Source organism: Paroedura picta, chromosome 15 (genome assembly GCF_049243985.1).
Source record: "Paroedura picta isolate Pp20150507F chromosome 15, Ppicta_v3.0, whole genome shotgun sequence".
Lineage (NCBI taxonomy): Eukaryota > Metazoa > Chordata > Lepidosauria > Squamata > Gekkonidae > Paroedura > Paroedura picta.
In genome coordinates this window covers 20,905,369-20,932,114 of record NC_135383.1, presented here as the reverse complement: position 1 = coordinate 20,932,114, position 26,746 = coordinate 20,905,369, and the positions used below count along the sequence as shown (strand labels likewise).

Here is a 26,746-nt window from a genome sequence, read left to right as displayed (position 1 = left end):
GAACAGATGGAACAGATGTCTGCCCTGCCTTTCCTCATAAATCTGTGTGGGAAGGCTTAAAAATTAAATCTTTACAACATTAAAACCATAAGAAACACTATAGAGCCGCAGTACCAGCAGCAACTGGATAAAACAGCAAAAAGAGGATTCAAACAAGTGATTAACACAGAGAAGACCCAAAAGGTAGTGCCACAAAAGGAGAAACAGTTAAAAGATCCGCAACATTTTCAGTGGCCAGTGGAACAGTGTCTTGAAGGAAAATAAGAAGGGCGTTGGTGGCTTTCTAGAGAGGACATAAAGCCATATTGCTTAGTGGGCGGAGCTTTGGATCTGGTTAGGAATTGGCCCATGGATATGTCAATTGACTTTGTTCTTTTATAAAAGCAAACTCTGCAACTCGCTCTATGCAGGCTTACCCTTATCCTTGATCCGGAAACTGCAATTGGTGCATCTGGCCTATACTTCAACAACTCAACTGGCTCCCAATTGAATTCCGGATAAGGCTTAAGGGGGCTGGACTAGATGACCCCCTGCAGGGGGCTGGACTAGATGACTCAAGAGGTCCCTTCCATCTCTATTATTCTATGATTCTAACTAGAAATCCTGTTCCGCAACGAGTTTTTGAGATCACAACTTGCACCACCTCGTGCCTTTTCAATTTTTTGGCAACCATGAGGGCTAGAAACTCTTCTGCTTTTAAGGCAAAAACTGAGATTCTAAGGAAGTTGAATTCTGGAACCATATTCTGAGGCTGTACTGTACCCCCGGGAAGTTGTGATTCAAATACAAGACAGGACAGGGGCCACCTAACACCCAAATGACAATACAGAGTGCGTCTGTTACCCCTCCTGGAAGCTTTCTTGCACTGTGGTTTTTCTCCTAGGCTAGCCCAGAAGCATCCATGGCCACCTTAGCGTCCAAGTGAGCTGGAGTTCCGCTGTTGCCATAAGTCAAGCATGCTGTCCCCTCCCCGCTCCCCCTTTGTGATGGAAAAAGGATCAGCTCAGAAGTTAATAATCCACCCAAGGTTTACAATCCCGCTTCTGCATTCCTACGGAAAGTATGAAACCCGGACGGTCCATCCCCGTCTGCATTAACCATTAGCGAGCAGCCAACCAAGCAAAGAAACCTAACTTGACAGATTAAAAAATGATTCAAAGGCAAGTGAATAAATACCCAACTACGCTGTACACAATACAGTATCAACTTTAAAAATTTAAGAGCTATTATTTCTCATGGCTCCATACTTAATAGCATTTCAGCCATCCGTCCGGGTCTGGTCTCACAGCCTTGCTGATGGGAAGGAGACGCTGTTGATAAAAGCCATTCTTGGCGGGATGAAAATTGATCTCAGAAGGGGACGGAACTTTCCGTTTCTTCCCACAACCGAGGCTGCTGGGAGGGTGGCAGAGGCAGTCGACCTGGTGATGCCGCAAGTGAATGAGAAGCTATCGCTCCAGAGATGAACACCTAACCCAGCTTTCGAGCACTTGGCCTGCAGCGGTTCCTCCCCCCCCCCCAAGTCATCTTCAGAACCTGCACCCCCAGCCCATGTCTCCGTTTGCTCTTTCAGCTCCTAAGCTACCGCCCCGAGGCGACTTGTTCGAGAGGGGCAGTATAAAAACCGAAGGATCAATTAAAAACAAATATAAGTTTCCAGTAGCCTTTCCTGTTCGGATGGCTATTTGCTGGGCCAGTAAGACAAGACTTGGGAAGCATCACTGAAGACCTCTCCCTGAGGTCTTGGTTCAAACCTCTCCCCATGTGCAGAGACGAATCCTCCCCAGTTGGCTGAAAATCAGAGTAGAAGGAGAGCATTCAGAGCCTCTGAGGATGTCTTTGGGGGGCGGGGGAGAGAAGCGGAGAGAAGCACAAATGACAGTCACTCCTCTTGACCTAGCTTCATCCCGCACATTCGGAGAGCAGAAAACTGCTGCTTCCTCACCGCAACCCCATTTGACTCCACAGTCATGGCTCTCTTTTGAAAGCAGAAGTCCCTGGTTTCAGAGGCTTCCGTGAGCAGGAAAACACAGTTTCTGCCAGAGCAAAAGAGCAGCTCCCATTTGGGTGGGGGATGGGGGGGGTGGCACCTGCAGCAGTGGCACCTTCTCCTGACTCTTCTCTTAAACTTTCAGTCCTCCAACCTGCTCTAGGGCTAGCCGTGTTACACATCAGCAAATCGGGGAGTTCCAGCAGGCAGAAAATTCCAGATCTGTAGTCTGGGATGTCCTAGAGAATGAGCCTGAGACTGCAACGACAAAGATACAGTAGGGCAGTGGTTCTCAACCTGGGGGTCGGGACCCCTTTGGGGGTCAAACGGCACTTTCACAGGGGTTGAGGCAGGGCAAGCAGCTTGGCCAGGGGGTCACCATCCACATAACGGCCTTGAGGGATAGATTGAATAGAGCGTTCATCTGTCTGGAGCAGCGGAAAAGAGCGAGATGGGCATGGTGGGACAAGAGGCAGAACTGAACTGAGAAACCCCGGGGGGGGGAACAATCATGAACAAACTTTATGCTATACAATCTTCACGCCATTGGCCAGTTTGGGTTTAATTTCTGTGAAAGAACACTTGCATAATTTTATAGTTGGGGGTCACCAGAACATGAGGAACTGTATTCAAGGGTCGCGGCATTAGGAAGGTTGAGAACCACTGCAGTAGGAATAAATTTGGGTCTCTGTGTCCTGAGCCACCCACAAAATTTAGAAGAAGAAGAAGAGTTGGTTCTTATATGCCACTTTTCCCTACCCAAAGGAGGCTCAAAGTGGCTTACAGTCGCCTTCCCTTTCCTCTCCCCTCAACAGACACCCTGTGAGGTGGGTGAGGCTGAGAGAGCCCCGATATCACTGCTCGGTCAGAACAGTTTTATCAGTGCCGAGGCGAGCCCAAGGTCACCCAGATGGTTGCATGTGGGGGAGCGCAGAATTGAACTCGGCATGCCAGATTAGAAGTCCACACTCCTAACCACTACACCAACCTGGCTCTCTCTAGTGCCAACGCAACAAAAAGGAATCGTTCATCACCTTCTGACACCATCCCAGTTCCACTGAGACATTGGACCTTTTGCTCATGCCTGGGGGAAGGGGACAGAGTCCTATGTATCCCAGTAGAATTTGGAAACTATGACGGCCTTAAATACCAACTGGGAATTTGGGGGAAAATATTGTTTTCTGAAATGAGCCTTCCTCCGTAACACAGGCAAGATGGAGACTCTGACATATTCATCAAAAGGGAGGAGTTTGTTACAGATGCCTGCAAGGGTCAAGTAAGCGTTTGTAATTTCTGACTCAAATCCTCATGAATCACACACTAGTGAAGCAGCTGCTTAACACAAAATGCAACAGTATGTAGAAGGGATGGGGTACATATGGCGATGAAACTGGATGTACTGAATCCTATAATATTGGGCAGTTTATGGACAGATCAAGGCCTGAAGAGGAGATCTGAGGAAGACTTCTGGAGTTTTCTAGAGCAGGGGTAGTCAACCTGTGGTCCTCCAGATGTCCATGGACTACAATTCCCATGAGCCCCTGTCAGCAAATGCTGGCAGGGACTCATGGGAATTGTAGTCCGCGGACATCTGGAGGACCACAGGTTGACCATCCCTGTTCTAGAGGAAAGATCTAAGAGATCACCTAACTAAAGCCAGCAAGTCAGTAAAAGGACACGCAGACAAAGGCAACAAACAGTCCAGTATACTCTGGCAGGGTTGATCAGGCTGGTACACAATGCCTCGACATTTGGCACTGACAACAGACTCCGTGGTGGTCAGCAGTACCTTGGGGAAGAGATCGTATCAGCCACGCTCCCATCCAAACCACACTAATGTGCTTTGGCTCTTGCTCTAGATCAGTTCCTGCCAATGAGAACAGAGGCTTAGGGCTGTTGTTTCAGCGTGGTCTGATTGAACGTGAACTACGTCGCTGGACACTCGGTTCTAAAAATAATCCTTGGTTCCCCTCGCAGTATAATGGAAGCACGATGGGTTTACATGTGAAGGTCTCCAATCGGAGAGTTCAGCACTCCGACACACACACACACACACACACACGCCACAGAGTGTTTCTCTCTTATCTGGATATTGTCATTTTACTGTCTCAACCTTCTGAAAAACAAGTCATCTCACTAGGGAGGAAATCAGTCAGCATCAGGCCTAGTGGGGAAACTCTGCACTTGCTCAATGTCTGAGGCTTTTACACAGTTCCAGATGTTCTGCGCATTAATAATGCACTAACTCAAACCCTCTTTTTGAAACTTTAGAACGTGCAAATTGCATTAAAACCTCTTTGCCCTCATTAATGGTATTGTTACAATCCCAGGACTCTGGAAAATGTTTTTTTGGCATTTGTTTAAACTTCATGATGTTGCCATTGACTTACTTTAACAGCCAGTGCTTCAAATCCTAATGCTTTTAAACAAGCCTGGCTAAACAGACTACCATCTTTTGTCAATTTATTGACGTTGATTCATAAAACTCTCCTTCTCTCCCGCGCTTTCAGATCATGGAATAAGACCATTTAAGTTCTTTACTCGGGTATTTAGTAAACCTTGCATGCATAAGGAAAGATTCTCGGTAAACCTAACCATTAATCTTGGGAGGAAATTTTAGGACAAATACAAGGCTTTCTCGAAAACAAATTAAAATTCAGATTTACTGCGCTTTCAGTTTGTCCACTGATTCGCCTCCCCACAATCTGAGCACCTCAGATATGATTCTACTGTACTTGCATAAAAGCTAGTAAAAGACCTGGCCTCCATTTGACAAGAGTCAGATTCGGACAAGTGAAATTTTATCCCCAAACCATCCAGTGGAGATGGCTCGGTTAGAGCATATTTACTTTTCCACATGGATCCAGGGCATTAAGCATATGAGAGAAACTACGGCATTATCACAAGCTACTAAAAGTACCTGCTACTTGACCTAGGTGTCAAGCTAAATTTTGAGTTTAAAGTTCCCGAGGCCTTTTAAGAAATGTTAAAGGAGCGTGCAAGTTTTTAAAAAAATGGATGGGAGGAGAAATAAGGTGAAAGTTTTGCACGTGAAAGTTACAGCGGATACACAGATGTGCAGGAAACAGCCAAACAGAAATAAAGTCGTAAGGAAATTAACATCAGCATTAGAAAGAAAAAGTTAATTTTTATTCTAGTGGGAAACTAGCTAGCCATGAAGATAAGTGAATGGGGGGGGGCGCTAAGCTGTTGCTTTATTTATTTATTTATTTATTTATTTATTTATTCATTCATTCATTCATTCATTCATTCATTCATTCATTCATTCATTCATTCATATCCACCCCTTCCAACAACACCAGCTCAGGGCGGCTGACAACACTGTTAGCACCTTAAAGCAGGGGTAGTCAAACTGCGGCCCTCCAGATGTCCATGGACTACAATTCCCATGAACCCCTGCCAGCGAATGCTGGCAGGGGCTCATGGGAATTGTAGTCCATGTTCACCGGGAGGGCCGCAGTTTGACTACCCCTGCCTTAAAGACTAACAAAATTTAATCCAGCATAACCTTTTGTGAGTTAGTGCTTACTTCAGTAGACATTTCTTTTTCACCCCAAGCCATGACAGGACACTGTCTACAAATCCTATGTATTCATGGTTTTATTCTCTTCTTTCCTTCAAATTCACTAGTCTTTCTCCCAACCACAAAAGCCAGCCAAAGGGTGCTGTTGTTATTTTACTTAAATTATATCTTGGCTTATTGTCTATTTTGTAATGTAATATCTGTCAAATTTTATTTGTTTATTAATTATATTTCTATACCATCCTCCCTGGAGGCGCAGGGCGGTTTACATAAAATGTAGAAAACAATACAAAAAACAATCCATAACATATAGATAACCATAACATTAATTATTATTAATTGCAACAATGGTAACAGTGCAAACAGGTCCAGGAGCAGAACACGTTGATGGATTTCTGGGAGGGAGGGATGGAGGGAGGGAGCAGGGGCTCTGCAGATGTTGTTGGTTACGCCTGGTCTCAACCAAATGCCTGGTGGAGGAGCTCCCTTTTGCAGGCCCTGCAGAATTGTTTTAGCTCTGCCCGGGCCCTGATCTCCTTTGGGAGCTCATTCCATTTTGAATCTGCTGTTTACCACCCTGAGATGGCAAGTCCAAGAGGGGCGGTATACAAATCAAATTCTAAATAAACAAATAAAATAAACCCCAGGCCAGAGTGCCAACTTGGATTTAAAAGGTAGAACATTATGGATTGAGCCGAAAGATGCTACGTTAAAACCCAAGTGTAATTAGCCAAACTTGTTCAGAGACAACACTTCCTGGATCCTCTGCTATATATGGCAACTTCAATCCCCCTCCCCAATAGGGTTGGGCGCTTCGGCATCCAAAACGGCCATTCACACCCGAAGCAGCTAGCGCTGCGATGCGGGGGGGAGGTGGAGGCATCGGTGCGCCAGCGGGCGCACACACGCAGGCACAGCACCTACATGAGTGCATGAGTGCACCCGCCGGCGTGCCAATTCCCGCGCCTCCCCTCCCCCCGCGTCGCAGCGTTAGCTGGCTGTTTCAGGCACGAACAGCCGTTAGGATGCCAAAGCGCCCAACCCTACTCCCCAACCCCAGGCCTACGAATATCTGAGATACGTCAAGCAAACATTATAACGGGTGATAAGACTGGATCCTTACTACACAACTTCAACAATTTTCTAACAAAACTGTCATCTTTTTTGTTAACAGCGATGTGATGTAACCGAGCAGTGATCACTGAAGTGCATAATTTTATTTATTTATTTAAATTTTTATACCGCTCTTCCCTATGGCTCTGGGCAGTTTACATAAGACATTTTGGAACATTTACATAGAACACTCTCAAAATCAATATAACAATATAACAATAACATACCAACTAGAACAGTATTTCAACAATAAGTTTGTCACTCCCTCAGTAGGTTCAATCCCTCAGTTTGGGGGGGGGGACCTGTAGATGTTACGGGTCAGTCGGCCTCACCAAATGCCTGGTGGAGGAGCTCCCTTTTGCAGGCCCTGCAGAATAATTTTAATTAGAGTAGCACTACAAATTGCCAAATATTGCCATATTTGGAACCTGGGACCTCCAATAGTGACCTCTGGAACCAAGCAGAGATGACCTACAGAAGGGCACCAGGAGGCAAAGATTCCCCCATCACAGCCAAGCTTTAGAGAATTGCATTACACATAGAGACATTTTGATGTGCAGCCAAGACTCTGCACGATTCATCGCTCTCACTAAAGATTTCTGTGCATGAACATTTGGATGTTTATCTTGATATGCAGAGGGACAAAATATACAACCGTACTGGCCCCAATCATCAACTACTCCCATTTTTTTTTAAATTTGGCTCCTCTTTTATTGCATTTATTTTATTACAAAAAGCCACATTTAAGTTCGTGAGATCAGAACATGACAGTTTATTAACCTTCTTCAGCTGTCCAAGGCTGCACATCTGAAACCAGCTCCCACAAGAAATTGTTACCGCAGAGATAATTTTTGTCCTCAAGTTCTTGTCTCAAATTCAACACTTTCAACCATTTTTACTCCAGCAAAAAGAAATTCTATATTATTATAAGGACCTTTTCTAATTTCTGAATTTTCTGGCGCTCCTAGCATACACAAGTTTGGATTACGTTAACCTCTATCAACTAAAGTTTAAAAAGCTATTGAGAAGGCACTTGATGGCTATACGCAAAACCTATTTCTACAGTTAACTGTTACAGTCAGTGGATGCTGAGGATCTTTACGAAAACAGGTAAAAAGGTAAAGGTATCTCCTGTGCAAGCACCGGGTCATGTCTGACTCTTGGGGCGACGCCCTCCAGCGTTTTCATGGCAGACTCAATACGGGGTGGTTTGCCAGTGCTTTCCCCAGTCATTACCGTTTACCCCCCAGCAAGCTGGGTACTCATTTTACCGACCTCGGAAGGATGGAAGGCTGTAACAGTAAAACAGAAACAGTAGCCAAAAGAAAAATAGAGTCCAATAGCCTTCCCCAGTCATTACCGTTTACCCTCCAGCAAGCTGGGTACTTATTTTACCGACCTCGGAAGGATGGAAGGCTGAGTCAACCATGAGCCGGCTGCTGGGATTGAACTCCCAACCTCATGGGCAGACAGCTTCAGACAGCATGTCGCTGCCTTACCACTCTGCGCCACAAGAGGCTCTTACAAAAACGGGTAGAAATGAACAAAGATAATAGTAGGTTATTTAATGAAAGCTAATTAACCCAAGACACCAACAGCCCTTCACAGAGTAGAGCTGGAGCACTGCACAGCCACGCGGATGCTTTCCTCTCCACGACAACTTCTATCACCACCAGTACTCCCCAAGCCGTTCCTGGATATTGAGGGGTGTGTGTGTGTCTGCTCAGCAGTGTTCAGTGAGGCTAGAAAGAAAGAAGCCAAAAGGCAAACAGTCCGTTCTGGCGTGTGCTCAGAAACTTTCTCAATAGTGCAAGAGTTCTTCTGGATCCTGCCCAAATCAACATGCAGAAAGGGTAAAGTTAATCAAGAGAGACAGTTTGGTGTCGGGGTTAGGAGTGTGGACTTCTAATCTGGCATGCTGGGTTCGATTCTGCACTCCCCCACATGCAGCCAGCTGGGTGACCTTGGGCTCGCCACAGCACTGATAAAGCTGTTCTGACTGAGCAGGAATATCAGGGCTCTCTCAGCCTCACCCCCCTCGCAGGGTGTCTGTGGTGGAGAGAGGAAAGGGAAGGCGACTGTAAGCCACTTTTAGACTCCTTCGGGTAGAGAAAAGTGGCATATAAGAACCAACTCTTCTTCTTCTTCAGTAATATCAGGGCTCTCAGCCTCACCCACCTCACAGGGTGTCTGTTGTGGGGAGAGGAAAGGGAAGACGATTGTAAGACACTTTGAGACGCCTTTGGGTAGAGAAAAGCGGCATATAAGAACCAACCCTTCTTCTTCTTCTTCTTAAATCATGAACTAGAACTAGACTCTGGTGGGTAGCTGCGTTGGTCTGAAGCAACAGAACAAAACTCCAGTCCTCTGGCACTTTTAAGATTGTTGGTCTTAGAGGTGCAACGGGACTCAAATTTAGAGAGGGAGAGAGAGAGAGAGAGAGAGAGAGAGAGAGAGAGAGAGAGAGAGAGAGAGAGAGAGAGAGAGAGAGAGAGAGAGAGAGAGAGAGAGAGAGAGAGAGAGGAATATTAAAAGTTTACACCATATTGTGCACAGCCAGGCAGGGAAGTTCAGTTATCAGCATGATGGATCATCCTTGAAATCTATAAGCATTAGCATTTTTCTCCTTGCTGGTTACTTTGACTTTGATATGACACATATTGAACGAATCATTCCAAGATACAGACACCAGGCAGGATGCATTTGAATGCAGACGGGTCGGCGACAGGCACTCTAATGACCCTTATCTTAATCTTGTTTAAAAGCACCTTAGATTTCTGAGTAATCTTTTCACTTTCTGCTATTCCCCTTTATAGGGTGTGCTTGCCAGGCTTGCTACTGATTTTACTAGAAGTGCTTTTATTGCTAACATCAGTTTTTTTTCCCCTCCCACTGCCACACAAAGAACCTTAAGAGTCTGTCTCTCGCTACAAAATTTTTAAAGAGTACGATTTAAACTCCACCTACACACATATGAACCTAAAGTTTGGGTTTCTTTTTTTTTTTTTTAAGATCAGAGCTTTTGATCTAAGTGCTATTGAAAAAGCTGCTGTCAGGGAAGGGGAAGAATTATATATTTCAAACGGACAAAGCATTCATTCCCGACAGAGTTTATTGCAAAAAAGGGAAATTAAAAAAAAATTCTCTCTATATATTTTTCAATGCAAACGTGCCATTTTATACGTATTATTTATTACTGCAGCTATGGCAAGTGGGATTGGGCTGGGCTGGGGGCTAGACAGAGACTGCAGGGTCTTTGGATGCTCTCCAGCTAAATTTGAGATGTAAGTGAATGCAGCAACCAATGTAGGGGACGGGAAAGAACCTCAAAGTTATCTAATATGAAGGAGGCGACTTAAGCTAACACTCATGGACAACTTGCCAGGCCTGGATCTTTTAATACCTTCTTCAACAACAACAAAAATCTTAGCGGGTTCTTTTCTTAGGTCGGTGGCTTCATTATTTGCTCGCTTAGCCCCTGCCCCTGGAGAAAGGAGACGAGCTCTCTTAATCTTACCCGCTGCTTTTTGTTGTTGTTGTGCAGGATCATAAATCACTGTAGGGAAACAGACAGAGCATCTCCAATGGCTGGATCGCATAGCCAAGCTACTTTATACTCATGTGGTAAGAATTATCCGTAAGTTAAGAATGATTCAGAATATGCCATTAAAGTCTCTCTCTCTCTCTCTCTCTCTCCAGACCTGGAATACTTGTCTTCCAACCCAGTTGCCAGAGCTGGCCTTGAGCCTGAAGAGAACCAGGCAAAGGACAGGACCCAGAGAAGAGCAGAAGGAGCTGTCCCATCCTCCACCTGGCCCTTGACTAACCCCAGCTTCAATGCTAAACCAAAAAAAAGGAACAAAACCCAACCTTGACAGGTAGGAACTCAAACGGTGAGCTGAACAATAAAAATAATGTAAAACTTGTTAATTATTTATTATAGTGCACAGTTAAAAAACAGAATAAAAACATCTTAAAAACTATACCGAACTAACAACACATAGGACCAAACGCGTTTTGACCCTTCCGGGTCTTCCTCAGTGGTCAAAATAATAATAATACACTATATAGCAGGGGTAGTCAAACTGCGGCCCTCCAGATGTCCATGGACTACAATTCCCAGAAGCCCCTGCCAGCGAATGCTGGCAGGGGCTTCTGGGAATTGTAGTCCATGGACATCTGGAGGGCCGCAGTTTGACTATCCCTGCTATATAGCACTCTCTATAATGTGTAGCTGAATGGTTGAGTGGGGACTGTAACTTATGGCTCCAACCAATATGTATAAATTATATCCTTTTTGGAGACCAATTCCTATGTTATGTCCCTAAGGTCACCACTCTTCGCTATCATTAAGTTCTGTACTCAAAGTGTATTCTCATGTGCGTCAGAAAAAGCTGTCATATGGCTATATTTGGATGTGATGACAGTCTACTAATGTAACAAGATTAACTTTTGCTTATATATTCCTACTGTTAATGGTCAGTTCTTAGTCTGACGAAGAGTGCTTGCACTCGAAAGCTCATGCCTTGAATAAATCTTTGTTGGTCTTAAAGGTGCTGCTGGACTCTGATTTTATTGTAATAAAGTTTGAATCTGAATCTACTAGCCTAGCATTTGTTCATTCATTCATTCATTCATTCATTCATTCATTCATTATCAGATTTCTAGACTGCCCCTATCGCCCTGCCATCTCGGGGCGGTTTACAACATTAATGGACATAACAACAATTAAAACCATGAAAACAATTAAAACTGATTAAACGGCTGAATCAACCAAACAGTTGCCGAGATCCCCATTAGAGTTCTTCTCATTTGGGCAGGCAGTGCAGGCCATCTGGATTGCAGCAAGGGAAGGCCCTTTAGCGTTCACATGCTTGCTTGTCCAAATTGGCCTCAACCTTAAGCTTGACGGAAAAGGTCTGTACTGCAAGCCCCGCAGAACTGCGTTAGTTCCATGAGGGCCCTGATGTTCTCAGGGAGCTCATTCCATCAGGCAGGGGCTGAAAAAGCCCTGGCCCTGCTTGAGGCCAGTCAGATTTCTTTGGGGTCGGAGACTACCAGACGGTTTGCTGTCGCAGAGCGAAGTGCCCCCCGGAGGTCGTATTCAGATAGGTGGTCCCTTAGATGCGCAGGGCCCAGACCGCCTATACATGTTAGATTTGTGCTAAATCACCAATGGTGCTTCCACCAGACTGCAAGAGAAATATCAGCTCCGCCCCAGCTATCAAAGCTTCTGTTCTTACCACAGAATCTACTTTTCACTAAACCGGTTCATGACTATATAAACGCAAGATCAGATGCCACAAGCCATACTGTAACTGCCACTGAGAAAAGCATTTTAATATATTTTGTGTGGGGGGGGGATGCAGCAAACAAATGCATTTGGGCACATAGGGCAGTAATTTTTGGAATCAAACTGAACTCTTCTAAGGAATGGAGGGATTAGGTGGCAACGCAAACCCGCTAAGGAGCTTACCAGAAATTCAGTTGTTCTAGTTGGTACGTTATTGTTATTGTTATATTAAAATCAGAGTCAAGTAAGACCAACAAAGATTTATTCAGGGCATGTTGGTCTTAAAGGTGCTACTAGACTCTGATTTTCATAGAATCATAGAATCATAGAATCATAGAGTTGGAAGGGGCCATACAGGCCATCTAGTCCAACCCCCTGCTCAACGCAGGATTAGCCCTAAGCATCCTAAAGCATCCAAGAAAAGTGTGTATCCAACCTTTGCTTGAAGACTTCCAGTGAGGGGGCACTCACCACCTCCTTAGGCAGCCTATTCCACTGCTGAACGACTCTGACTGAGAAAAACTTTTTCCTGATATCTAGCCTATATCGTTGTACTTGAAGTTTAAACCCATTACTGCGTGTCCTTTCCTCTGCAGCCAGCAGAAACAGCATCCTGCCCTCCTCCAAGTGACAACCTTTCAAATACTTAAAGAGGGCTATCATGTCCCCTCTCAACCTCCTTTTCTCCAGGCTGAACATTCCCAAGTCCCTCAACCTATCTTCATAGGGCTTGGTCCCTTGGCCCCAGATCATCTTCGTCGCTCTCCTCTGTACCCTTTCAATTTTATCGATGTCCTTCTTGAAGTGAGGCCTCCAGAACTGCACACAGTACTCCAGGTGTGGTCTGACCAGTGCCGTATACAATGGGACTATGACATCTTGTGATTTTGATGTGATGCCTCTGTTGATACAGCCCAAAATGGCATTTGCCTTTTTTACCGCTGCATCACACTGCCTGCTCATGTTTAGTTTACAATCCACAAGTACCCCAAGGTCTCGTTCACACACAGTGCTACCTAGAAGCGTATCCCCCATCCAGTAGGCATGCTTTTCATTTTTCTGACCCAGATGCAGAACTTTACACTTATCTTTATTGAATTGCATCTTGTTCTCATTTGCCCATTTTTCCATTGTGTTCAGATCTCGTTGAACTCTGTCTCTATCTTCCGGAGTATTTGCCAGTCCTCCCAATTTGGTGTCATCTGCAAACTTGATGAGTAGTCCCTCCACCCCCTCATCTAGATCATTAATAAATATGTTAAAAAGTACCGGGCCGAGCACCGAACCCTGAGGTACGCCGCTACTCACCTCTCTCCAGTCTGATGAAACACCATTGACAACAACTCTTTGAGTGCGGTTCTCTAACCAATTCCCTATCCACCTAACGATCTGAAAATCCAGATTGCAGTCCTTCAACTTATCCATCAGAACATCATGGGGAACCTTGTCAAAAGCTTTACTAAAATCCAAGTAAATGACATCAACCAAATTTCCCCGATCCAGCAAACCTGTTACTTGGTCAAAAAAGGAAACTAGGTTGGTCTGGCAGGACCTGTTGGAGACAAATCCATGCTGACTTCCTTGGATCACCAAATTGTCCTCCAGATGTTTGCAGATCGCTCCCTTTAATATCTGCTCCATTATCTTCCCCACAACAGAGGTCAGACTCACTGGTCTGTAGTTTCCCGGGTCATCCTTCCTCCCTTTTTTGAAGATCGGAATAACGTTTGCTCTTTTCCATTTTATTGTGCTACTTTAGACCAACACGGCTACCCATTTGAATTTATTGTTATATGGATATTGTTCTATGTAAATGTTCTAAAATGTTTTATGTAAACTGCCGTAGGAAAGGGCGGTATAAAATCTAAATAAATAAACAAACAAATACTCTCTACCCTTCTTTTGGGATGGTTATAAAATCAGAGAGCTCAGCCTGATTACAGCACGGGGAACAAATTCCAGGTGTCTTGATATATTGCTCTCGACCTCTCCACAGCCCTTGAGGCCACAGTCCTTAAGGAGTGGCTGATTCACCCTTGGGTGCCCTTGGGTGATTCCATTACCTTTCTCTCCTCTCAGAGGGCGGCACCAGGCCACGGCTTCGATGCCCAGTGGGATTCTCTCATGCGGATTAAAGGAGGTTTCTATTCTGCCACCTCTCCTCTTTGTCCTATACCTGCCTAAACTGATTAAGGAAAATACACCAGTAGGAAAACAAAATGTAGGCTCCCTTCAAAGCAGGGGAAGAAAATGTCTGCCCAGCCACGTAACCCACTGATTTCTTGTGTGGGACAATTAGCAGCCACGGAGATCTCCCATATGTAGGAGGAGACAGAGACTGCTTCGCTGCAACTCTTGTTCTTGCACACCAGCATCTGATGGAATTGGTCATTGCCCACAAAATTTTGTGTGCTTTCTATAATAAAAGCAAATCCATAAAAGGGGACAACTGGTGGTTGATGGGCAGGGAGAATATGGGAGAAAGCAATTTAATAAAAAGCATAGCTTTTATAAGAATGGTTTCAAAGGTTAAAACATTCAGAGTTCTTCAGAGAACATTAGAACAGTGGGATGGACATATGCAAAAAGAAATTGGGGGGGGAGGGGATTTTTCTTGTGCAAGCCTTAGAATTCACTGGCATTCGCCTACAAGGGCAGCTGCGTAAAATACAGATTCTTCTTTCCAGTGGATCATATGGACAACCATGGAATAGGAAAGAGACAAGTCTAGAAGCAGAACAGAGCAGTACTGTGGGCACAGACCTTCAGGAAGGAAAAAAACAGATTTGAGTCCAATAGTGCCTTTTGAGAGTTAAAGTTCCCTTTGCCAAACTCAAGGTGGGAATGGAAATTGTATTCCTCCATTGTACATCTGAATCTTTTACAAGCATTCTTTACCATACCCTTCCCATCTTCCAGCTGGGACAAAAATGCTGAGATCTCCACTCCTACTCAAGTCAGACGAAGGGAGCATTGATTCTGAAAAGCTTAGACCAGGGGCAGTCAAACTGCGGCCCTCCAGATGTCCATGGACTACAATTCCCAGGAGCCCCCTGCCAGCAAATGCTGGCAGGGGCTCTTGGGAATTGTAGTTCATGGACATCTGGAGGGCCGCAGTTTGACTACCCCTGGCTTAGACCCTTAAACTCTGGTTGGTCTCTAAGATGCTCTTGGACTCAAATCTACTGCGGACCAACACAACGACCCTCTGAAACTATCAGGTAAGAAAAACAGTCACTCGTCGCTCAATGAGAACACTGGACACGGTAAAGCCCTATTCCGATATTAAATATTACTACACAGGTTGAAAGCAGCTGGTTGGTACAATGCAAACATTCTAAATAGAACAAAAGACTCCAGAAAACAGCCCAAACGCAAAGAAATGCATTACTCTTGTGTGTAATTTGGCAAGTTTTAATGAGGGATGAGAGTATTCCACAGGCTTTTTCTACCTGCTCTGCAATTTGCAGTCTAATGTGGTCACCTAATGGTCAGTTTCAGTAACTGCAAGAAGAACTCTTTTGGGTACTTCCACAAAGATAGATTCAAGTGGGTCGCCGTGTTGGCCTGAAGTAGCACAACAAAAAGAGAGTCCCGTAGCACCTTTAAGACCAACAAAGATTTATTCAGGGTGGGAGCTTTCGAGCATGCACTCGAAAGCTCCCACCCTGAATAAATCTTTGTTGGTCTTAAAGGTGCTACGGGACTCTATTTTTTTTTTGGCTACTGTTTCTGAAGAGAACAGAGAAAAAAAAAAGGAATGTGTAGTCTCGTGAAACAAGTAAGAAAAGTACATTGTTATGCAGGAAAACCTGAAGGATACATGTTTGCCCTTCTCCCTTCTAAGAGATTATTTCTTTTACTTCTAGAATCAGTTTTTTTTAAGTACTGATATAGAAGCTACATATAGTGCAACGCCTGTACAGCAGTTGGTGTAAGAAAATATGAAGAAGAAGAAGAAGAAGAAGAAGAAGAAGAAGAAGAAGAAGAAGAAGAAGAGTTGGCTCTTAAAATGCCGCTTTTCTCTACCCAAAGGAGTCTCAAAGCGGCTTACAGTCACCTTCCCTTTCCTCTCCGCACAACAGACACCCTGTGAGGTGGGTGAGGCTGAGAGAGCCCTGATATCACTGCTCAGTCAGAACAGTTTTTTATCAGCGCCGTTGCAAGCCCAAGCTGGTTGCATGTGGGGGAGCGCAGAATCAAACCCAGCATGCCAAATTAGAAGTCCACATGCCTAACCACTATACCAAACTGGCTCCTGGTATCCTCCCTAGGCACTTAATCCGAAGTGATGAATCAAAATGACATTAAAGGGCTGTATTCTGGTTGCTGTGGTGTAAGTGAATGGTGCAGATATCCATACATTTTGCTACTGCACAAATCTGATGAAGAAATCAAAGGAAACTAGTCCTGAAAAATACTCATCCTGTTCAAGAAGACACATACGATCTCCCAGCCTTCCAAGGAAGCACTGCTCAAAAGTTCAAAAAGGAAATTCTCACAATATGAGAGAAAGCCATGGTGGCCTTGGACCAAATAAAATCCTCATCATGTTAATGAGATTACAGGGGATCCTTATCATTATGCCAGATTAAATTTCTCCCTGGCACTCCCCGAAGCCATGTAAAACCGTTTTAAGTTTCTCAAAATATTTACCAAGGTGAACGAAAGCCGGTCAAATGAGCTGACAGCCCTGGGGGCTAATATAAAAGAGTCAGAAAAGCCCCCCCCCCAAAAAAAAGGTTGAATGTGGAGAAATTAAAAACAGTAGCAAGCCAACTGCCCCCCTCCCTGCCAAGACCATGAATCTACAGAAGGGGATTCACTTTAAGCCAGGGTCAGTAGGCCCAAACAGAAAGCATGGTGAGGAAAGATTTTGCACCTCCTCTCAAGCCGCTCTCCTTACCTTCACTAGGGAAGCCTGGGTCAGACTCCAGGAGTCATCCCTTTAGGCTCACCTTCGAATTGCTCATGGGACCCTGAGATTTCCAGTGATGGGAGGTTAGCAGCTCCAGGGAGTGCAGGTCATCCCTGTGCAGGTAGAAATGATGACGGCTCATGCTTTCTTCAAAGCAGAAAGTAAACAGAATCTATCGCCTGTTTTGACCTTGGACTCCCTGTCCACTTAATGTGGCTCTGTATGGAGAAAGTCTCAGATTCGGTTCCCAAAAGGATATCCCAATGGAAAGCCTCAGAAAGGCCACTGCCCAAGAGATGCTGCCAGTGACAAGAGGCTGGATTACATGTAGAAAGATTGTTATTCGGTGTACATGGGAGCTTAAATTGTATATTGGTGATTTGCAGTGTCAGGGGTAGTCAAACTGCGGCCCTCCAGATGTCCATGGACTACAATTCCCAGGAGCCCTTTGCCAGCATTTGCTGGCGAATGCTGGCAGGGGGCTCCTGGGAATTGTAGTCCATGGACATCTGGAGGGCCGCAGTTTGATTACCCCTGGACTAGACTCTGGGAGACCCACGTTAAAATCCCACTCATTCCATGGAAGCTTGCTGGGTGACCTGGGGCCAGTCACACTCTCAGTGTGGCCTACCTTACAAGGTTGTTGCGAGCATATAGTGGAGGAGAGAATGAAGTGAGCCACTTTGGGTCCCCATTGGGGAGAAAGGCAGGGAATGAATGAATGAAACCAGACAGGTTTTCCCACAAATATATGTGTCGAACCAGCATATTCAATACTAGCCCCAAACTTCCTTTTTTTTTGGTAATTTTAAAGTGATCAGTGTGTTTTTAGAACACTTTTCCAACTGGTCTCCACGGGCTGTAAGGAGAGAAAAAAAAGAAAGAAACCCAGAAAAGCTCACTGTAGCATGAAAATGAGCCTGCAAGTCAATATGGAACACCTTAGTTGACTCTGAAGAAATAAAGGCAGCAGAGATGGTCTCTGACAAGCTAGTCGGAATGCCCTTGAGGAGCAGGAGGGCAAGACTGACAATCAATCAAGCCATGTCAACCACAATCGGAAATAACTTGGAGGAAAAAGACTAAAAAGCCTGCCCTGGCACCGCTTTACCTTGTACGATGGCAAAAAGCACAGCACCCCTTGCCCGATTGTCTGGCAGACAGAGAGCAGGAGAACCCCCACTTCATCCTGGAATTCAAAGGTTTCCGCCTGCTGGAAAGTAGCACACAGTGACCGGCCTTTGGGGCCTGCTCCAATAGTACCGACCCATACCTGTAGGTGAAAAGTTAACATACATGACTTAAAAAACAAACAAACAAGCAAAAAAGTGAAAATGACGGGAAAGTAGAACATGGGTTAGAAGCAAGATTTTAAGGAAAGCTACTTTACTGGGAATTTCTGTTTTAAAAATCTGACGGTGAAATAAGTCAAGGTATTTACAATGTGTAGCAGCCAGTCAGGCACACAGTGGCTTACCTGGGGCGAGTAACAATTCCTTTCCAGCGAGTAGGCTGTCAGACTGATTGCTCAAACAGCCCTTTGACATACAGGTGATTGGAGGAAGGCAAGCTGGTCAATCCCCACCCCGCTTTGCCAGCAAGTGCTGAAGCATAGATTCATTTTAACTATTGGTAGGGTATTATAAATATACCAGCAAAAGAGTCTGTTGTAATTTAAACTACAATAGGCACTAGCCTTCTCTCCCATGACCCTGGGAAGGTCTGCCAAGGCCTGGAGAAGCCATGGCAGGCCTTCTTGGGGCAGGGGAGAGCGCTGGTGGGGGTCTTACCTCTTCCCTCCCTCCCCCCCCCCGCCCTGGGCAAGCCCACAGATGTCCATGGACTACAATTTGCATTCTCTGGCAGGGGCTCATGGGAAATGTAGTCCATGGACATCTGGAGGGCCGCAGTTTGACTACCCCTGGTTTAGAGGCTACAAGACAGATGAATCCCTGTGCTATAGCATATTTAGCAATGCAACAACCATACCTGAGAGTCTTGAATAACATGGTTCGCTTCGAGCTGAATGGAAAATTTCACACCCAGCTCGGAAGAAAAGGAGTCCATTGGAGAGAGCGTTCCAGAGGTTAAAACAATTGATCTGACATTGTCACTCACATCTGAGAATGCCTGAGAGAGAAAAAAAAGTATTACAATATACACATCCCACCTTGAGTCAAGCTTCTGAGGGGGCTAACATCACAACAAAAACAGATAAGATCAGAGCCCTCTCCACCCACTTGGCCACAGTATACAAAACTTTTCACCCTCACTGGTGTTCGCATCAACTCACAAGAGCACATCAGCCAAATGCTTTTTAAAGGAAGGATTTCCATGTCCTCCTGAAAAGAGGCAGTGACAGCTCACTGTGGATTTCTTCTGGCTACCTGGAGCATAAGGTGGGTCTCCAAAGAACAAGACAACCATGGGTTGAACAGGAAAGGACCATCCGTGTCACTGAGACCACACAGCAAGGAAATGCCGGCTAGAGTCAGGTTTGTTGTTGTTGTTAGGTGCGAAGTCGTGTCCGACCCATCGCGACCCCATGGACAATGATCCTCCAGGCCTTCCTGTCCTCTACCATTCCCCGGAATCCATTTAAGTTTTCACCGACTGCTTCAGTGACTCCATCCATCCACCTCATTCTCTGTCGTCCCCTTCTTCTTTTGCCCTCGATCGCTCCCAGCATTAGGCTCTTCTCCAGGGAGTCCTTCCTTCTCATGAGGTGGCCAAAGTATTTGAGTTTCATCTTCAGGATCTGGCCTTCTAAAGAGCAGTCAGGGCTGATCTCCTCTAGGACTGACCGGTTTGTTCACCTTGCAGTCCAAGGGTCTCGCAAGAGTCTTCTCCAGCACCAGAGTTCAAAAGCCTCAATTCTTTGACGCTCAGCCTTCCTTATGGTCCAACTTTCGCAGCCATACATTGCAACTGAGGGCAACTGGGGGCAGAGTCAGGTTGGTCTGAAGTTATTACGTGCAAAAGTCTGCCAACTATCCTGCCATGTAGGGCAACCCATCTGGCATAGATCAGAGGCCTTTTCTGTCTTGATTCTGGCTCTGTGGCATGGGCCACCTGAAGTGGTAAGGACATCCTGGGACATCGTCATCCTTGCATTGCAAGGCCTGAGTGTTTGACAGGCTTCTGAGCAGGCTTGAATCGTGGACATCTTTTAAGGGGAGAGGGATTTGGGGCTTATCATTTTACCTTTGGTTTTAGATTGGGAAGTGTTGTCATTGAAAGCAGCCTTTTAGTCTAACATTGTAACCCACCTCGAGCCCTTGGGGAGAGGCGGGCAATACATTTAAATATGAATAAATACAATAAATAAACCTAGAGGCTGGCGGGATAGAAATGCTTTAATTAACGAACAAGTAAGAAGCAACCCTGAAAAAAACCTACAACTCATTCAGGAAAGCAAATCCAGAAAATGAATTTTAGTAGCATGCTATAATAAATCTCAAAGGTTTGCCTCCCTAGTAGGGGGAGGTTACCAATTATTTTCTTTGGAGTACTTCACAGCCATCCTTCCTGTTCCCAAATATTATTGCTCTGAAGTATTCATAGTATGGTTGCCAATTATTTCGGTTTTTGCACTCAGAAGGAAGGAGCACTAAGGAATAATTAACCTTTAACCATGCGTGGCAAGTAGAAATTTAATAGAGGAAGCTTTTTCCTTCACTTCATCTCCATGCAGGGGAAAAGCTCCACTTACTAATTTCTGCTTGCTGTGCAGCGCAGGTTAAATTTGCAATAAACGCTTCCACACACTACCTGCCTGATACCCAGACGGGTTTGCACCAGATGGTAAAGACCAGATGGGGTAGGGAAGGTGTAATATAGGTCAAGAACACAATGCAAAGCAAAGCCTCCACTCTCCACACCAGCTCTGAAGCCTGCTTGACCTCAACCAGGGCCAGAGCTTTCTCCATCCTGGCCCCCACCTGGTGGAACGAGCTCCCAGAGGAGATCAGGATCCTGACGGAACTTGAACAGTTCCACAGGGCCTGCAAAAGGGAGCTCCTCCACCAGGCGTTTGGTTGAGGTCCTTTAGCTTCATCTTCTTCCACTGGGCCCCCTCGAGCCTCCTCTCTTACAAAACTGAAGCTAATGCCTGTACTGACCACTCACAGGCCCAGCAACAAGTTCCAGTTCTGAATTATTGTCTTCCATTGCTGTTCCATTGTTCCACTATTGTTCCACTGTTCCATGTTTAATGATTTATGACCTCTGTACTGTTATTGTTCGCGTTCCATGTACACTGCCCTGAGCCTTCAGGGCGGTATATAAATGTGAGGGAGGGCGGTATATAAATGTGACAAATAAATAAATTAGGTAAGTAAGTAAATAAATAAAAACAAACAAACGCACAAACAACATCAGAAACAAACAAGAGTATCGTGTCATCAACTAAATGGTCTGGCCCTGGTGTATCTGCAGGACTGCCTCTTTTGTTATGCCCCCACAAAGAACACTGCAGTCAGGGGACCAAAGTCCAGGGTCCCTGGCCCCAGAGAGGTGGGACTGGCCCCAACCAGAGCTAGGACTTTTTCAGCCCAGCAGAGTGCTCAACCAAATGGAAGATGTGCTGGGATACTAAAGTTTTAATGTAATTTAGGGTATTAATGTTTGATGTTATCATGGCTGTATTTTATTGAATGATGTTACCCACCCTGAGCAGAAACGGCAGGCCACAAAAATAAGGATTTATTTGTTTCCAAAGAGCATTGCCAGGCAACCAAACTTAGCCACCTTTAAAGGGGTCTCTGGGTTCTTATCCTCTAGCATTCTAGCTAAATAAAACATTCTACCTTTCCTGGGTGTTTCTAGGCAGACAGGATCTATGAAGGATTTGTGTATTTGTTTATACAGGGGAAATTCAAAAATTACACGTTCCACAGACTCAACGTTTCCATCTCTGCATAGGCTGTACTAGAAGGTAAGGCAATTTTATTTTTAGCCCCAACAATCTTACCACAGCGGGATTCAAGCACCAGAAGCTGAGCGTCTGTACTGCTGCTTTGTGTCGTGCTTTTCTTTTGACTGGTGCAAAAAAGCCATTGGCATCTTCAGGGTCAACCGTTCTCTGAGTTCCCCAAACATAGGTCTGCTGCAAGGCGACTCTGTAATCATCAGCATACCTGAACAATCAAGCAAACACAAAACGGTTTTCTGCCAAGGAGCGTGAGATGCACCTGCAGCGTTACGCTTTAATTCACGCTTTAGTACTAGCGCGGGAGACAAACGCAATTCCACTGACCTGTGATTTTCTTTAAAAAGATAAGCCAGGACCATGAACAGCCCTTTCAGCGTGAACTGAGCTGACGGACTTATAACTGGAACCGAAACCACCTCTTCCTTCCCGCGAAACAGCGATATTTTTTCTTCCTTTTCCAGGACAGCTGCAAAATGTTTCTGTACAAGCCGCCCCCCCCCCAAAAAAAAAAATCGCAGATCAATTTGTGCGTTGAGCAATGTGGAAGCACTCTGTGCCACTGTCGACACACAACATTCAGACCCAAGGGCAGCATTTGGAGCACCACAATTAGTAGCAACACAAGAGTCACTTCAAAGGACAAACAGGATATTAAAGAGTAAGCAAGTAATTATTTTAGATAGGATGACGGAATTCTGGGTATAAAGATCCTGCTGCGCGCAGAGCAACCACGTCATTCACTTAACAATCTATTTTCATCTTGCAATGTTGGAACAGAACAGGGAGTAGAGGGTAACATTCCATGTATGTTTCAGTTAAGATTAAGCCCAGAAATTGGGCACATCCTGAAGCTTGTGGGCACTACAGCAGCAAAGAAGATGGCACGGGACTGCCTTACTGTTTAACCCAGGGGTAGTCAAACTGCGGCCCTCCAGATGTCCGTGGACTACAATTCCCAGGAGCCCCTGCCAGCATTCGCTGGCAGGGGCTCCTGGGAATTGTAGTCCACGGACATCTGGAGGGCTGCAGTTTGACTACCCCTGGTTTAACCATTTTGGCAAGAGGGATTTAAATATTTTACTCTGATTTTGGAAATCATAAATACTGGATTCTTCCCTGCAGGATTTTTTTGAGCATTCCCCTACAATTTGGGATTTAGCATGAGGGTGGCTGAACTGTGGATTTCTAGCAACAAAAGGCCTCATTTTGAAATAAGTTTCGGCTAAACATCCAGTAAAAGTTCCTGACAGAGCAGTTCCTTAATGGAACAGGCTTCCTCGGGAGGTGGTGGGTTTTCCTTCTTTGGAAGGTTTTAAGCAGAGGCTGGAGAGCCATCTGACGGAGAGGCTGATTCTGTGAATTTAGGTAAATTATGAGTAGGTGGGCAGAAGGGACTGTGTTGGTGCTTAGCTCTTGTGACCCTTTCTTACATGCCCAGGGAAATGCCAATCGCCACTCTGGGGTAAGGAGGTGAATTTCCCCCAGGCCAGACTGGCCAGGGATTTTAGAGGGGTTTTTTTTGGGGGGGGGTCACTGTGGGTGGGCAGGTAATTGTGAATTTTCTACACCGTGCAGGGGGTTGGATTTGATGACCCTGGAAGTCCCTTCCAACTCTATACTTCTATAAAAAACGGGGAAACCCAGGATCTCTTGTGATAGCCGGTCAAGGGTCACAGAAACATCTATCCTCACCTTGCAAGAACATTCAGCAAGAGTAGCCAGCTAATTATTTTTGATCCAATTTGCAAAACTTAACATCAGGTTTACTCTTCTGCAAGAGTAGCATTCTCAAAACCAATTGTCATAAAGCTGTTTTTTTTTGGAGATCAATAAGAAAAGAACAGAGATAGTTCTCAATTAATTAACTTTTAGGTAGCTGTTAAGTATTACTTGTATAGGAAAATAAGAATCACAAACGCCTACCTGTAAGATGGGCAAAGTAGCATTGGTTATACCCATACTGTGCAAGAATGCCACCATTTGCTGTCCACTCCAAACTTTGCTAGAAGTTTCATACCCTCTCTCTACAAGCTGACCAGAGGATTCCCTTAGCCAACTGTACATATAATAATAAATAATAAAACACACATGTATAAGAAGCAGAGGACAAAAGACTGGAAAACATACTGCACTTCTTATTGTCTACAAAAGGTGCCTTGTCTTGATCAGACAGCCCAGTCTAGACCGATCTTGTAAGATCTTGGAACTCAGGCAGGGTTGGCCTTGATCAGTATTTGGATGGGAGACCATCAAGGAAGACTGTGGCAATGGCGAACCATCCCTGCATATTTCTTGCTTTGAAAACCCTACACAGGGCTGCCATGAATTGGCTGCAAATTGGCAGCAAAAGCAAAAACACACACCTTAAGTTGACATCTATTCCCAATGCAATGCTTTGGAATACAAATAAGTAGTGCTTCAGAAAAACAGACAATGGAAACGATATAAAAGGGGCAGGGTACAAAGAACTGAACAACTAGGTTCAAGCTGGGAAGGGGGGGGGGTGCTCTCAAATAGCAGGTGCCTCCAAACATAGATAGCGAGCCATTTTTGAAAGGCAGCTTTCGAAAGAAAACAGTGATATGGAACAGAGGGGCTTGTTCTGCCAAGGAAAAAAGGAGACAGCAGCATGGGAGGCATCTCAGTTGCCACTCTAGATCACAACATTCCCAAAATATCAGGTTATTACTGATTCGGAGGGTTCTTTGCAGAGTGGGACACATAACACTCAACTTAGGGAAGAGTCCTTAAGTTATGAGACGGCTCGAAGAAAACAGGCAAAAAAAAACCTGGGAAAGTGGTAAGCACAAGATGATTTCGACGTTGTTTGCATTAGCAATGGACCCTCCACTTTATTTATCAACCTATCCTTAATTGTTGGCTGTTCACATCCCATCTTCTGCTTTCCGCCTGGCGCTTTCACTAACGTTGGCAGACTTGACAAGGAAATCAACCTTCATTCTCCTGATAAGGTTAAAAGGCTAGAGGCATTCAAGTCTTCTACCGTGTTCCTTTCATCTCTTACAAAGGATTTTTTTTATTTTTAACATCTGAAGGAGCCGCCGAGATGCCTCTTTGACGTGGATTTTTCTTGGAGAAGCCGGTTTTGATACCTCTCCTTTGTCAGACTTAAAATAAGAACTGCAGACAAAATCCATACGAAGCCTGGAGAGGAGTCAGCCAACAGGAAAATCCTTCCATGGCTCCAAAAAGCCTCGCAAGGACATTAAAAAAACCCTTGGAACTCTGCTATCTCCACAAATTATTTCTCATGTCCAGCCACCAACTGGACATTCCTCCATAGCCCCCATACAGTTGCCAACTCAAGGCTGAGAAATTCCTAGAGATTTGGGGGGTGAACCCTGGGGAGGGTGGGATTTTGCAAAACAGAGTGACCTCTGTGGGATACAAATGGCCATAGAGACCAGCCTCCGAAGCAGCCATTTTCTCCAGGGGAACCGAACTTTTTCATCTGGAGATCAATTATAATTGCAGGCGATCTCCACATCCTACCAGGAGATTGGCAACCCTATTGTGCAGCAAGAGGTAAACCTGACTGTTCTAACCTTAACTCTGCCTGAGAATTGCAGACACAAGGAAGTCATGAAAACTGTGGTGGTGGTAATGAAGAAGGAGAGTTGGTTCTTATATGCCACTTTTCTCTACCTGAAGGAGTCTCAAAGCGGCTTCCATTTGCCTTCCCTTTCCTCTCCCCACAACAGACACCCTGTGAGGGAGGTGAGGCTAAGAGAGCCCTGATTACTGAAGAAGAAGAGTTGGTTCTTATATGCCACTTTTCTCTACCCGAAGGAGTCTCAAAGCGGCTTACATTCACCTTCCCTTTCCTCTCCCCACAACAGACACCCTGTGGGGTGGGTGAGGTTGAGAGAGCCCTGAGATTACTGAAGAAGAAGAGTTGGTTCTTATATGCCATTTTTCTCTACCTGAAGGAGTCTCAAAGCAGCTTACATTCACCTTCCCTTTCCTCTCCCCACAACAGACGCCCTGTGAGGTGGGTAGGGCTTAGAGAGCCCTGATATTGCTGAAGAAGAATTCCCACCTTCCAGGGCCATCAAGAAATCCTGGTTGAGAAAGCCTGCTGTAGACATATGCAGCTATTATATCCAAGATGCACTTCTGCACTTAGAAAGATAAATTTATAAATGAAACATGCAGGGCTTTCGTTGCTTTTCAATTATGGCATGCCTTCTATTGTCCTTTCAACTGGACTCTTCCCTTGTGGTTGACCTTTTTATCTCTCTGTCAAACCACTGGGACAAGTATACCTGGATAACAAGTACTGCCGGAGAAAAAAATCAGAAAGATGAGGGGCAGAAACTGCACCAAGCCTTGAAGAAACCTGCAAGTTTCACTGTGAACAGAGTTCTCTAATTAGATGTTATAAATTAAGGTGCATGTGCTAAAGCAGCACAGGGTGCATCAGCTAGCAGTTTTCTCTCACTGCCAGGTTGGTGCCAGGTACATTTTCGATTTTGCTTGCAGAAAACTAAAACGTTTGCCACTTTTATATTCCATAAATGGCATATATCGCCATCTTATATCCAAAGTTATAAATGATACATTAAGCAGTAAAAGTTTTTTAAGTTTGATAGGACAGTAAGCACTACATTATTTCAGTTTTCCCCGTGAAAAAGAGATTCCTGCATGGATTCAGTATTTCTGAAAATGTTATCCCTCTAGTGCAAGGAGGCAGCAGCAGCAGCAGAAAGGGCCTTGGCCTCTGTGCTCTGTTTATTGCCACTTCAAGGTTGGCCATCGTATAAAGAAGCTGCTGGTCTAGATGGACCAGTAGACTGTTCCAGCAGGGCTCCTCTATGAGAATTAACAATGGACCAAAGTTAACTCCAGAAGACCATACGCTCAAGGTCTACGAGCCAGAATCAGAAGATGCATTAGGTCACTGCTGTATAACTTCAGCCTGCACATGCGAGACA

The 26,746-nt window shown here is 45.0% G+C and overlaps 1 protein-coding gene across 6 annotated transcripts in view; it reads right to left on the bottom strand.

Moving 5' to 3' along the window:
- The window catches only part of BRIP1 (BRCA1 interacting DNA helicase 1), a 127,038-nt gene that overhangs the window by 61,378 nt on the left and 38,914 nt on the right, over positions 1-26,746 (bottom strand). For all 6 annotated transcript variants that reach the window (XR_013226905.1, XR_013226903.1, XR_013226904.1 and 3 more), the window contains exons 10-14: positions 23,715-23,847; positions 22,116-22,270; positions 21,831-21,996; positions 18,848-18,988; positions 17,970-18,131 (exon numbers count right to left, since the gene is read on the bottom strand). Coding sequence is in view for 3 of the 6 variants with exons in the window: in XM_077312715.1 (XP_077168830.1) it covers positions 17,970-18,131; positions 18,848-18,988; positions 21,831-21,996; positions 22,116-22,270; positions 23,715-23,847 (757 nt within the window). In the remaining 3 variants the exon portion in view is untranslated. The remainder of the gene's footprint in view (positions 1-17,969; positions 18,132-18,847; positions 18,989-21,830; positions 21,997-22,115; positions 22,271-23,714; positions 23,848-26,746) is intronic.